Consider the following 11,282-nt stretch of genomic DNA (forward strand, 5'->3'; position numbering starts at 1 on the left):
CATGTGACTCACCCAGCAACAAGGCTGTCCCCAAAGAGAAGCTGTAGGAGTTCTTGGGGTGCAGGGCTCTGGCCTGTTAGAGAGGAGGTCAGGCTCGATGACCACAATGAGCCTGTCTGGCCTTGGCTGGGGGGGGGGGGGGGGGGGGAAGAGGGCAACAAATCCTCCAGCTGTCCTCTGGGGCACAGGACTCTCCCTGCTGTGTCCCCCTAGCGCAGTGGCCCCTGACCTGTGATCCCTCCCCAGCCTAGGAACTCAAAGGGAGTTGCAGGAAGTTTAAGGAGGAGCTGAGTTCTTGCTGCACATTGATCCTAGAGCACTGCTTACCCCTGTGGGACGAGGTGGGAGCACGTAGCCATGCACATACAGCTGGCACATCCCTCTCCCCATTATGGGGTGGGGCCAGCCCCTCATTCCACATACCTGGCACAGGCAATGAAGGGCCTCAGAGCAGGGCATGGGGAACCCCCAAGGTTCAGCCATTTGGCCTGCAGGGCCCACGCAACAGCAGCACTGTCTGTAGGATCCAGAGGTCAAGTGCACCCACCTCCCAGTCCCAGCCCTAGGCCCCCCGAGCTGAACACCTACCTGCCGCCCCCCAAACCCCAGAAAGTGTTAGACACAGAAGCCAAAAGGGGGGAGTTCTCCAGCCTGCTACCCTCCCCCCACAAGCATGTGGGGATAAGGTTAGCTCCCCTGCATTGACATACAGCACCTGTGCAAATGCACATTCTCCATTCCCAGAGCAGAGCCTGAGGGGCTGTCCCCCTGCACCCTGGGCCAGGGCAGGGCATTAGCACAGCCAGAGGCAGCAAACGGCCCCTCACACACAAACTACCAGCCAACATCAACTGTTTAATAACAGACCAGAGAAGAGCTCCCGTCCTTCACCCGAGGGGCCAGGCCCCAGGCATGGCTGCAGGCCCAGCTCAGGCACTAGGTGAAATAGTGTGGCTTCTTCACATTGATGCCGTACTCTGCAAGTGCTGGCATCAGGTCCTCCATGGTCAGTGTGTACTTCTTATCCTGTAAGGACAGGAGGCAGGGTCAGCAACAGCAGGGGAGCTGCTGCCAGGCGCCTTCCCCCACCCCCTCCCCTTGAAGAGACAAGGTGGGGGAGGGAATCACTTTTATTGGACCACCTTATGTTGGAGACAGAGACAAGTTGTCCACCTTACACAGAGCTCAACAGCGACCTCTACTTCCTGAGCAAACACGAGAAACAGCACATCCTCCCCAGAGATCTCAGTGGCTAGACCCCTCTGCAGCCGGACTTCAGAAAGGCTAAGGAACCACACGCTCCAATAAGAAATCACCTCCCATACACTGGAAGAAAGTCCATCAGGAAAGTTACCTGGAAACCATGCAAGAAATCCAAACCAGGCTGAGGACAGCCATCCAACATTAACTCCAAGTGTCACAGCTAAATACAAGCTTTGCTTGGCTTGGATTTCCCAAACCCGAAGAAGAGCTCTGTGGAAGCTCAACTCTCTCATCAACAGGAGTTGGTCCAATAAAAGACCTTACCTCACCCACCTTGTCTCTTTAATATCCTGGGACCAACACTGCATACTACAAAGAAGAGTTTTTCCAGGCCCTTGACCATTCCTGGTGCCCTTATCTGAGCCCCTCTAGTTCTGCCCTACCCTGTGAGAGACGGGACCAATCCTGCAGTATCCAGCTAGGGCCACATCACTGCTTGTTTCAAAGGCATTAGAATATTCTCCATCCTATTCCTTATACTACTAAACATGGTTTGTTTGTTTTGCCTGCAGTTGTGCACTAAGCAGAGGTCTCCACTGCCCGCACTGACACCCAGTTCCCTTCCCTGAACCAATACAATTCATTTAAACCCTGTGAGGTGTACGAGGAGTTCATAGTTCTCCAGTGGCTTTACTCTGCATTTAACCATGTTGAATTTCATTTGGCCACCACTGTGGGAGGGCCCTGTGCCCAAGCCAGAGGAACAGGGTCTTACCCAGCCCTGCTGGCTGTCCCCTCACAGCCTCTTCCCAGGGCAGACCCTCACCTTACTCTTGTTGCGGGAGCTGCCGGAAGCTGTGCCCTTCATCTTGCAGTGTTGCAGGGCATCATTAGCAATGTCCGAAATAAACTTCTGGGCAGCCAGTGAGATGAGACGAATGCTGCAGTCAGAGAAAGCAACGGAGCAGCCTGAGACAGAACACTGAGTGTGGGCGGCCAGGGCTGAGGAGTGCCTGCTGGACCCCACAGCACAAAGACCTGACAGAGGGGGGTCTCCTACTCAGGGTGGTTGGGGATTGTGCTAATAGTACTATGCATCACTTACATGCGTGGATCAGAGGCCTCAAATCCAGCTCTGTTGAGGTAGTAGCCTGTGACAGCATCTGGGATCTGGGAAGAAGGGAAAGTATTAAAGGGGACAAACTTTTAGCTACCCCCCACCCCAAGAGTAAAGCCCTTACCCCAAACCACTCCACACAGTGGCACTAACAAGGCTAAAACACCTAATTCCCCAGACCCACCACCCAGCACTGAGACTAGACCCCAGGAGTTCTGGATCCCAGCCCCCTGAGGCAGGGGTGGAACCCAGGAGTCCTAGCCCCCAGCCCCGTACCGTGGGGGTATAGTCCTCCAGCTGCATCAGGAAGTCTACCAGGGGAGTGGTGGAGACCACAGGTTTGACATCTCCGTTGGCCGCGCTGGGGGGCACGTAGACCCCGTTTGACAGGGGCCCGTCGGAGGGGGCTGCAGCCACCACCGTGGAGATGGGCCCTGCGAGAGAGAGCGTGGGTCAGGGACAAGCAGCGACACCCCATACACACAGCGTCCCTTCCCCCATAGTACCCCCTGCCCCACCGGGAGCCCGGTCCCCGTGCCCCGCCGCCGGAGTAACCCCCGGGACCGTGCCCCGCCGCCGGAGTAACCCCCGGGACCGTGCCCCGCCGCCGGAGTAACCCCCGGGACCGTGCCCCGTGCCCCGCCGCCGGAGTAACCCCCGGGACCGTGCCCCGTGCCCCGCCGCCGGAGTAACCCCCGGGACCGTGCCCCGTGCCCCGCCGCCGGAGTAACCCCCGGGACCGTGCCCCGTGCCCCGCCGCCGGAGTAACCCCCGGGACCGTGCCCCGCGCCCCGCCGCCGGAGTAACCCCCGGGACCGTGCCCCGCGCCCCGCCGCCGGAGTAACCCCCGGGACCGTGCCCCGCCGCCGGAGTAACCCCCGGGACCGTGCTCCGTGCCCCGCCGCCGGAGTAACCCCCGGGACCGTGCCCCGTGCCCCGCCGCCGGAGTAACCCCCGGGACCGTGCCCCGTGCCCCGCCGCCGGAGTAACCCCCGGGACCGTGCCCCGTGCCCCGCCGCCGGAGTAACCCCCGGGACCGTGCCCCGTGCCCCGCCGCCGGAGTAACCCCCGGGACCGTGCCCCGTGCCCCGCCGCCGGAGTAACCCCCGGGACCGTGCTCCGTGCCCCGCCGCCGGAGTAACCCCCGGGACCGTGCCCCGTGCCCCGCCGCCGGAGTAACCCCCGGGACCGTGCCCCGTGCCCCGCCGCCGGAGTAACCCCCGGGACCGTGCCCCGCGCCCCGCCGCCGGAGTAACCCCCGGGACCGTGCCCCGCCGCCGGAGTAACCCCCGGGACCGTGCTCCGTGCCCCGCCGCCGGAGTAACCCCCGGGACCGTGCCCCGTGCCCCGCCGCCGGAGTAACCCCCGGGACCGTGCCCCGTGCCCCGCCGCCGGAGTAACCCCCGGGACCGTGCCCCGTGCCCCGCCGCCGGAGTAACCCCCGGGACCGTGCCCCGTGCCCCGCCGCCGGAGTAACCCCCGGGACCGTGCCCCGTGCCCCGCCGCCGGAGTAACCCCCGGGACCGTGCTCCGTGCCCCGCCGCCGGAGTAACCCCCGGGACCGTGCCCCGCCGCCGGAGTAACCCCCGGGACCGTGCCCCGCCGCCGGAGTAACCCCCGGGACCGTGCCCCGCCGCCGGAGTAACCCCCGGGACCGTGCTCCGTGCCCCGCCGCCGGAGTAACCCCCGGGACCGTGCCCCGTGCCCCGCCCCTGGAGTACCCCCCCCAACACTGTCCCTTCCCCATAGTACCCCCTCCCCCACCGGAAGCCCGGTCCCCGTGCCCCGCCGCCGGACTACACCCAGTGTCCCTCCCCCCCGGGATCACGGGCCCCCCCCGGAGCGCCCCCCTCTCACCGGGCCCCCGGCCGCCGGGCCCCCCCTCGGCCCCGCGCGCCCCGCCCCCCGCCGGCACAGGAGGCCCCGGGGCCGCGCTGCCCCCGGCGGCCGGGCTCGGTTTGCTCTCGGCGGCCGGGGCGGGGGGCGCCGGGGCCGCGGGGGCGGGGTCAGGCTCCGCGCTGCCGCTCATGGCGGGGCCGGCCGGGGTTCGCGGGCCTCCCTGGCTGCGCCGCTTGCGTAGCGCTTCCCGCCACACGGGCTACGTGCTTTGCGAGGCGTTGCCGCCTTCATTGGCCAAGAGCGCTGTCACACAAACCAAATCCCAACCCTCCTGCTCTCTGATTGGACAAGGCGTGTTCCGCTCCCCGCCCCGCAATAGAGTCCAGGAGCAGAGCGGCGTCTCGCGGAACCATAGAGTTGGTGGCGACAGGCCCTAAAGCGGCGCCGCTGCAGGAGCCCCTGAGGGCGGGGCTAGCGCGGGCCCCACGTGACTCAGACGGGAAGTGCATGGGGGGACCTGGCTGCTCCAGGCTGGGGGCGGGGTGCTCGGGGGGGGGCTGTTGCAGGTGGAGGAAGGGGGGCGGGGTGCTCTGTCCGGAGAGGAGGGGGGCAGTTCCAGGGGAGGCAGGGCGCTCTGTTTGGGGGGCTGTTGCAGGTGGAGGAAGGGGGGCGGGGTGCTCTGTCCGGAGAGGAGGGGGGCAGTTCCAGGGGAGGCAGGGCGCTCTGTTTGGGGGGCTGTTGCAGGTGGAGGAAGGGGGGCGGGGTGCTCTGTCCGGAGAGGAGGGGGGCAGTTCCAGGGGAGGCAGGGCGCTCTGTTTGGGGGGCTGTTCCAGGAGGAGGAAGGGGGGCAGGGTGCTCTGTCCGGAGGGGAGGGGGCAGTTCCAGGGGGGGCAGGGTGCTCTGTTAGGGGGGCTGTTCCAGGTGGAGGAAGGGGGGCGGGGTGCTCTGTCCGGAGGGGAGGGGGGCAGTTCCAGGGGAGGCAGGGCGCTCTGTTTGGGGGGGGCTGTTGCAGGTGAAGGAAGGGGGGCGGGGTGCTCTGTCCGGAGAGGAGGGGGGCAGTTCCAGGGGAGGCAGGGCGCTCTGTTAGGGGGGCTGTTCCAGGAGGAGGAAGGGGGGCAGGGTGCTCTGTCCGGAGGGGAGGGGGCAGTTCCAGGGGAGGCAGGGCGCTCTGTTAGGGGGGGCTGTTGCAGGTGGAGGAAGGGGGGCGGGGTGCTCTGTCCGGAGGGGAGGGGGGCAGTTCCAGGGGAGGCAGGGTGCTCTGGGGGGGGGGCTGTTGCAGGAGGAGGAAGGGGGGCGGGGTGCTCTGTCCGGAGAGGAGGGGGGCAGTTCCAGGGGGGGCAGGGTGCTCTGTTTGGGGGGCTGTTGCAGGAGGAGGAAGGGGGGCAGGGTGCTCTGTCCGGAGAGGAGGGGGGCAGTTCCAGGGGGGCAGGGCGCTCTGTTAGGGGGGCTGTTCCAGGAGGAGGAAGGGGGGCGGGGTGCTCTGTCCGGAGGGGAGGGGGCAGTTCCAGGGGAGGCAGGGCGCTCTGTTAGCGGGGCTGTTGCAGGTGGAGGAAGGGGGGGCGGGGTGCTCTGTCCGGAGGGGAGGGGGGCAGTTCCAGGGGAGGCAGGGTGCTCTGGGGGGGGGGCTGTTGCAGGTGGAGGAAGGGGGGCGGGGTGCTCTGTCCGGAGGGGAGGGGGGCAGTTCCAGGGGAGGCAGGGCGCTCTGTTAGGGGGGCTGTTGCAGGAGGAGGAAGGGGGGCAGGGTGCTCTGTCCGGAGGGGAGGGGGGCAGTTCCAGGGGAGGCAGGGCGCTCTGTTAGGGGGGCTGTTCCAGGAGGAGGAAGGGGGGCGGGGTGCTCTGTCCGGAGGGGAGGGGGCAGTTCCAGGGGAGGCAGGGCGCTCTGTTAGGGGGGCTGTTGCAGGTGGAGGAAGGGGGGGCGGGGTGCTCTGTCCGGAGGGGAGGGGGGCAGTTCCAGGGAGGCAGGGCGCTCTGTTAGGGGGGCTGTTGCAGGAGGAGGAAGGGGGGGCGGGGTGCTCTGTCCGGAGGGGAGGGGGGCAGTTCCAGGGGAGGCAGGGCGCTCTGTTAGGGGGGCTGTTGCAGGTGGAGGAAGGGGGGGCGGGGTGCTCTGTCCGGAGGGGAAGGGGGCAGTTCCAGGGGAAGCAGGGCGCTCTGTTAGGGGGGCTGTTGCAGGTGGAGGAAGGGGGGGCGGGGTGCTCTGTCCGGAGGGGAGGGGGGCAGTTCCAGGGGAGGCAGGGCGCTCTGTTAGGGGGGCTGTTGCAGGAGGAGGAAGGGGGGGCGGGGTGCTCTGTCCGGAGGGGAGGGGGGCAGTTCCAGGGGAGGCAGGGCGCTCTGTTAGGGGGGCTGTTGCAGGTGGAGGAAGGGGGGGCGGGGTGCTCTGTCCGGAGGGGAAGGGGGCAGTTCCAGGGGAAGCAGGGCGCTCTGTTAGGGGGGCTGTTGCAGGTGGAGGAAGGGGGGGCGGGGTGCTCTGTCCGGAGGGGAGGGGGGCAGTTCCAGGGGAGGCAGGGCGCTCTGTTAGGGGGGCTGTTGCAGGAGGAGGAAGGGGGGGCGGGGTGCTCTGTCCGGAGGGGAGGGGGCAGTTCCAGGGGAGGCAGGGCGCTCTGTTAGGGGGGCTGTTGCAGGTGGAGGAAGGGGGGCAGGGTGCTCTGTCCGGAGGGGAGGGGGGCAGTTCCAGGGGAGGCAGGGCGCTCTGTTAGGGGGGCTGTTGCAGGTGGAGGAAGGGGGGCGGGGTGCTCTGTCCGGAGGGGAGGGGGCAGTTCCAGGGGAGGCAGGGCGCTCTGTTAGGGGGGGCTGTTGCAGGTGGAGGAAGGGGGGCGGGGTGCTCTGTCCGGAGGGGAGGGGGGCAGTTCCAGGGGAGGCAGGGTGCTCTGGGGGGGGGGGCTGTTGCAGGAGGAGGAAGGGGGGCGGGGTGCTCTGTCCGGAGAGGAGGGGGGCAGTTCCAGGGGAGGCAGGGCGCACTGTTAGGGGGGCTGTTGCAGGTGGAGGAAGGGGGGCAGGGTGCTCTGTCCGGAGGGGAGGGGGGCAGTTCCAGGGGGGGCAGGGTGCTCTGTTTGGGGGGGGCTGTTGCAGGTGGAGGAAGGGGGGCAGGGTGCTCTGTCCGGAGGGGAGGGGGCAGTTCCAGGGGAGGCAGGGCGCTCTGTTAGGAGGGCTGTTGCAGGTGGAGGAAGGGGGGCGGGGTGCTCTGTCCGGAGAGGAGGGGGGCAGTTCCAGGGGAGGCAGGGCGCTCTGTTAGGGGGGCTGTTGCAGGTGGAGGAAGGGGGGCGGGGTGCTCTGTCCGGAGGGGAGGGGGCAGTTCCAGGGGAGGCAGGGCGCTCTGTTAGGGGGGCTGTTGCAGGTGGAGGAAGGGGGGCGGGGTGCTCTGTCCGGAGAGGAGGGGGGCAGTTCCAGGGGAGGCAGGGCGCTCTGTTAGGGGGGCTGTTGCAGGTGGAGGAAGGGGGGCGGGGTGCTCTGTCCGGAGAGGAGGGGGGCAGTTCCAGGGGAGGCAGGGCGCTCTGTTTGGGGGGCTGTTGCAGGTGGAGGAAGGGGGGGCGGGGTGCTCTGTCCGGAGGGGAGGGGGGCAGTTCCAGGGGAGGCAGGGCGCTCTGTTTGGGGGGGGCTGTTGCAGGTGGAGGAAGGGGGGCGGGGTGCTCTGTCCGGAGGGGAGGGGGGCAGTTCCAGGGGAGGCAGGGCGCTCTGTTAGGGGGGCTGTTGCAGGTGGAGGAAGGGGGGCGGGGTGCTCTGTCCGGAGGGGAGGGGGCAGTTCCAGGGGAGGCAGGGCGCTCTGTTAGGGGGGCTGTTGCAGGTGGAGGAAGGGGGGCGGGGTGCTCTGTCCGGAGGGGAGGGGGGCAGTTCCAGGGGAGGCAGGGCGCTCTGTTTGGGGGGCTGTTGCAGGGGGAGGAAGGGGGGCGGGGTGCTCTGTCCGGAGAGGAGGGGGGCAGTTCCAGGGGAAGCAGGGTGCTCTGGGGGGGGGCTGTTGCAGGTGGAGGAAGGGGGGCAGGGTGCTCTGTCCGGAGGGGAGGGGGCAGTTCCAGGGGAGGCAGGGCGCTCTGTTTGGGGGGCTGTTGCAGGTGGAGGAAGGGGGGCGGGGTGCTCTGTCCGGAGAGGAGGGGGGCAGTTCCAGGGGAGGCAGGGCGCTCTGTTAGGGGGGCTGTTGCAGGTGGAGGAAGGGGGGCGGGGTGCTCTGTCCGGAGAGGAGGGGGGCAGTTCCAGGGGAAGCAGGGCGCTCTGTTAGGGGGGGCTGTTGCAGGTGGAGGAAGGGGGGCAGGGTGCTCTGTCCGGAGGGGAGGGGGGCAGTTCTAGGGGAGGCAGGGTGCTCTGTTAGGGGGGCTGTTGCAGGTGGAGGAAGGGGGGCAGGGTGCTCTGTCCGGAGAGGAGGGGGGCAGTTCCAGGGGAGGCAGGGTGCTCTGGGGGGGGGCTGTTGCAGGTGGAGGAAGGGGGGCGGGGTGCTCTGTCCGGAGGGGAGGGGGGCAGTTCCAGGGGAGGCAGGGCGCTCTGTTAGGGGGGCTGTTCCAGGTGGAGGAAGGGGGGCGGGGTGCTCTGTCCGGAGGGGAGGGGGGCAGTTCCAGGGGAGGCAGGGCGCTCTGTTAGGGGGGCTGTTGCAGGAGGAGGAAGGGGGGCGGGGTGCTCTGTCCGGAGAGGAGGGGGGCAGTTCCAGGGGAGGCAGGGCGCTCTGTTTGGGGGCTGTTCCAGGAGGAGGAAGGGGGGCAGGGTGCTCTGTCCGGAGGGGAGGGGGCAGTTCCAGGGGAAGCAGGGTGCTCTGTTTGGGGTGCTGTTGCAGGTGGAGGAAGGGGGGCGGGGTGCTCTGTCCGGAGAGGAGGGGGGCAGTTCCAGGGGAGGCAGGGCGCTCTGTTAGGGGGGCTGTTCCAGGTGGAGGAAGGGGGGCGGGGTGCTCTGTCCGGAGAGGAGGGGGGCCGTTCCAGGGGGGGCAGGGTGCTCTGGGGGGGGGGCTGTTGCAGGTGGAGGAAGGGGGGCAGGGTGCTCTGTCCGGAGGGGAGGGGGGCAGTTCCAGGGGAGGCAGGGTGCTCTGGGGGGGGGGGCTGTTGCAGGTGAAGGAAGGGGGGCGGGGTGCTCTGTCCGGAGGGGAGGGGGGCTGTTCCAGGGGAGGCAGGGCGCTCTGTTAGGGGGGGCTGTTGCAGGTGGAGGAAGGGGGGCAGGGTGCTCTGTCCGGAGGGGAGGGGGGCAGTTCTAGGGGAGGCAGGGTGCTCTGTTAGGGGGGCTGTTGCAGGTGGAGGAAGGGGGGCAGGGTGCTCTGTCCGGAGAGGAGGGGGGTAGTTCCAGGGGAGGCAGGGTGCTCTGGCGGGGGGGCTGTTGCAGGTGGAGGAAGGGGGGCGGGGTGCTCTGTCCGGAGGGGAGGGGGGCAGTTCCAGGGGAGGCAGTGTGCTCTGTTAGGGGGGCTGTTGCAGGAGGAGGAAGGGGGGCGGGGTGCTCTGTCCGGAGAGGAGGGGGGCAGTTCCAGGGGAGGCAGGGCGCTCTGTTGGGGGGGGCTGTTGCAGGTGGAGGAAGGGGGGCGGGGTGCTCTGTCCGGAGGGGAGGGGGGTAGCTCCAGGGGGGGGCAGGGTGCTCTGTTGGGGGGGGCTGTTGCAGGTGGAGGAAGGGGGGCGGGGTGCTCTGTCCGGAGAGGAGGGGGGCAGTTCCAGGGGAGGCAGGGCGCTCTGTTTGGGGGGCTGTTGCAGGTGGAGGAAGGGGGGGCGGGGTGCTCTGTCCGGAGGGGAGGGGGGCAGTTCCAGGGGAGGCAGGGTGCTCTGGGGGGGGGGGGCTGTTGCAGGAGGAGGAAGGGGGGCGGGGTGCTCTGTCCGGAGAGGAGGGGGGCAGTTCCAGGGGGGGCAGGGTGCTCTGTTTGGGGGGCTGTTCCAGGAGGAGGAAGGGGGGCAGGGTGCTCTGTCCGGAGAGGAGGGGGGCAGTTCCAGGGGAGGCAGGGCGCTCTGTTAGCGGGGCTGTTGCAGGAGGAGGAAAGGGGGCGGGGTGCTCTGTCCGGAGGGGAGGGGGGCAGTTCCAGGGGAGGCAGGGCGCTCTGTTTGGGGGGCTGTTGCTGGTGGAGGAAGGGGGGCAGGGTGCTCTGTCCGGAGAGGAGGGGGGCAGTTCCAGGGGAGGCAGGGCGCTCTGTTTGGGGGGCTGTTGCAGGTGGAGGAAGGGGGGCAGGGTGCTCTGTCTGGAGAGGAGGGGGGCAGTTCCAGGGGAGGCAGGGCGCTCTGTTTGGGGGGCTGTTGCAGGTGGAGGAAGGGGGGCAGGGTGCTCTGTCCGGAGAGGAGGGGGGCAGTTCCAGGGGAGGCAGGGCGCTCTGGGGGGGGCTGTTCCAGGTGGAGGAAGGGGGGCGGGGTGCTCTGTCCGGAGGAGAGGGGGGCAGTTCCAGGGGAGGCAGGGCGCTCTGTTTGGGGGGCTGTTCCAGGAGGAGGAAGGGGGGCAGGGCGCTCTGTCCGGAGGGGAGGGGGGCAGTTCCAGGGGAGGCAGGGCGCTCTGTTAGGGGGGCTGTTCCAGGTGGAGGAAGGGGGGGCAGGGTGCTCTGTCCGGAGAGGAGGGGGGCAGTTCCAGGGGAAGCAGGGTGCTCTCTTAGGGGGGGGCTGTTGCAGGTGGAGGAAGGGGGGCAGGGTGCTCTGTCTGGAGAGGAGGGGGGCAGTTCCAGGGGAGGCATGGTGCTCTGTTTGGGGGGGGGCAGGATTCTCGGGGGGGGGGGCTGTTGCAGGAGGAGGAAGGGGGGTGGGGTGCTCTGTCCGGAGGGGAGGGGGGCAGTTCCAGGGGAGGCAGGGTGCTCTGTTGGGGGGGGGGCTGTTGCAGGTGGAGGAAGGGGGGGGCAGGGTGCTGTGTTGGGGGGGCTGTTCCTAAGGATAGAGGGTGAAGGGGGGTGTCCTGTTCCTGGGGCACCTCTCTGTTCTGGGCAGGGGAGGGTGAAAGAGGGGATACCCTGTTCCAGTGGGGAAAGGGGGTTTTGCCCTATTCTGGGTGGGGCACCCCCAGTTCCCATGGGGAGTTTCAGGGAGGGGGAGTGTCATGGATTCCCAGGATTGGCACTACACCCCAGCTTTGGAACAGTCCCTAGGAAGAGCTCCTGTTTTGTGCCAGACCCCCTGGGGTCTCCCTCTCTCTTCAGGCCAGGCCTCACACCCTCCTGGCCTGAGCTCTGGCCTCCCGAACCTCCGCATCCCAGGCTGAG

The 11,282-nt window shown here is 68.4% G+C and overlaps 1 protein-coding gene across 1 annotated transcript; it reads right to left on the minus strand.

Moving 5' to 3' along the window:
* Window positions 1–842: 842 nt before the first annotated feature.
* TAF10 (TATA-box binding protein associated factor 10) lies at window positions 843–4,375 on the minus strand. The gene is made up of 5 exons (XM_054016111.1): window positions 4,178–4,375; window positions 2,597–2,754; window positions 2,309–2,373; window positions 2,030–2,144; window positions 843–1,026 (listed from the first exon to the last, which is right to left on the minus strand). Exons 1-5 carry the CDS (start codon window positions 4,347–4,349, stop codon window positions 937–939), a joined length of 600 nt encoding a protein of 199 aa, XP_053872086.1. The 5' UTR covers window positions 4,350–4,375; the 3' UTR covers window positions 843–936.
* Between the last annotated feature and the right edge of the window lie 6,907 nt (window positions 4,376–11,282).

This window comes from Malaclemys terrapin, chromosome 1 (assembly GCF_027887155.1).
Source record: "Malaclemys terrapin pileata isolate rMalTer1 chromosome 1, rMalTer1.hap1, whole genome shotgun sequence".
NCBI classification, from domain to species: Eukaryota; Metazoa; Chordata; order Testudines; family Emydidae; genus Malaclemys; species Malaclemys terrapin.

What these genes read in the sequence shown, in the direction of transcription:
- TAF10 (XM_054016111.1), bottom strand. Translation starts at nt 4,349, where the DNA reads ATGAGCGGCAGCGCGGAGCCTGACCCCGCCCCCGCGGCCCCGGCGCCC. An exon ending in TGGAGGACTATACCCCCACG is followed by an intron (nt 2,374 to 2,596) that starts GTACGGGGCTGG and finishes CCTTCTTCCCAG; the next exon opens with ATCCCAGATGCTGTCACAGG. An exon ending in GCTCCCGCAACAAGAGTAAG is followed by an intron (nt 1,027 to 2,029) that starts GTGAGGGTCTGC and finishes CTGTCCTTACAG; the next exon opens with GATAAGAAGTACACACTGAC.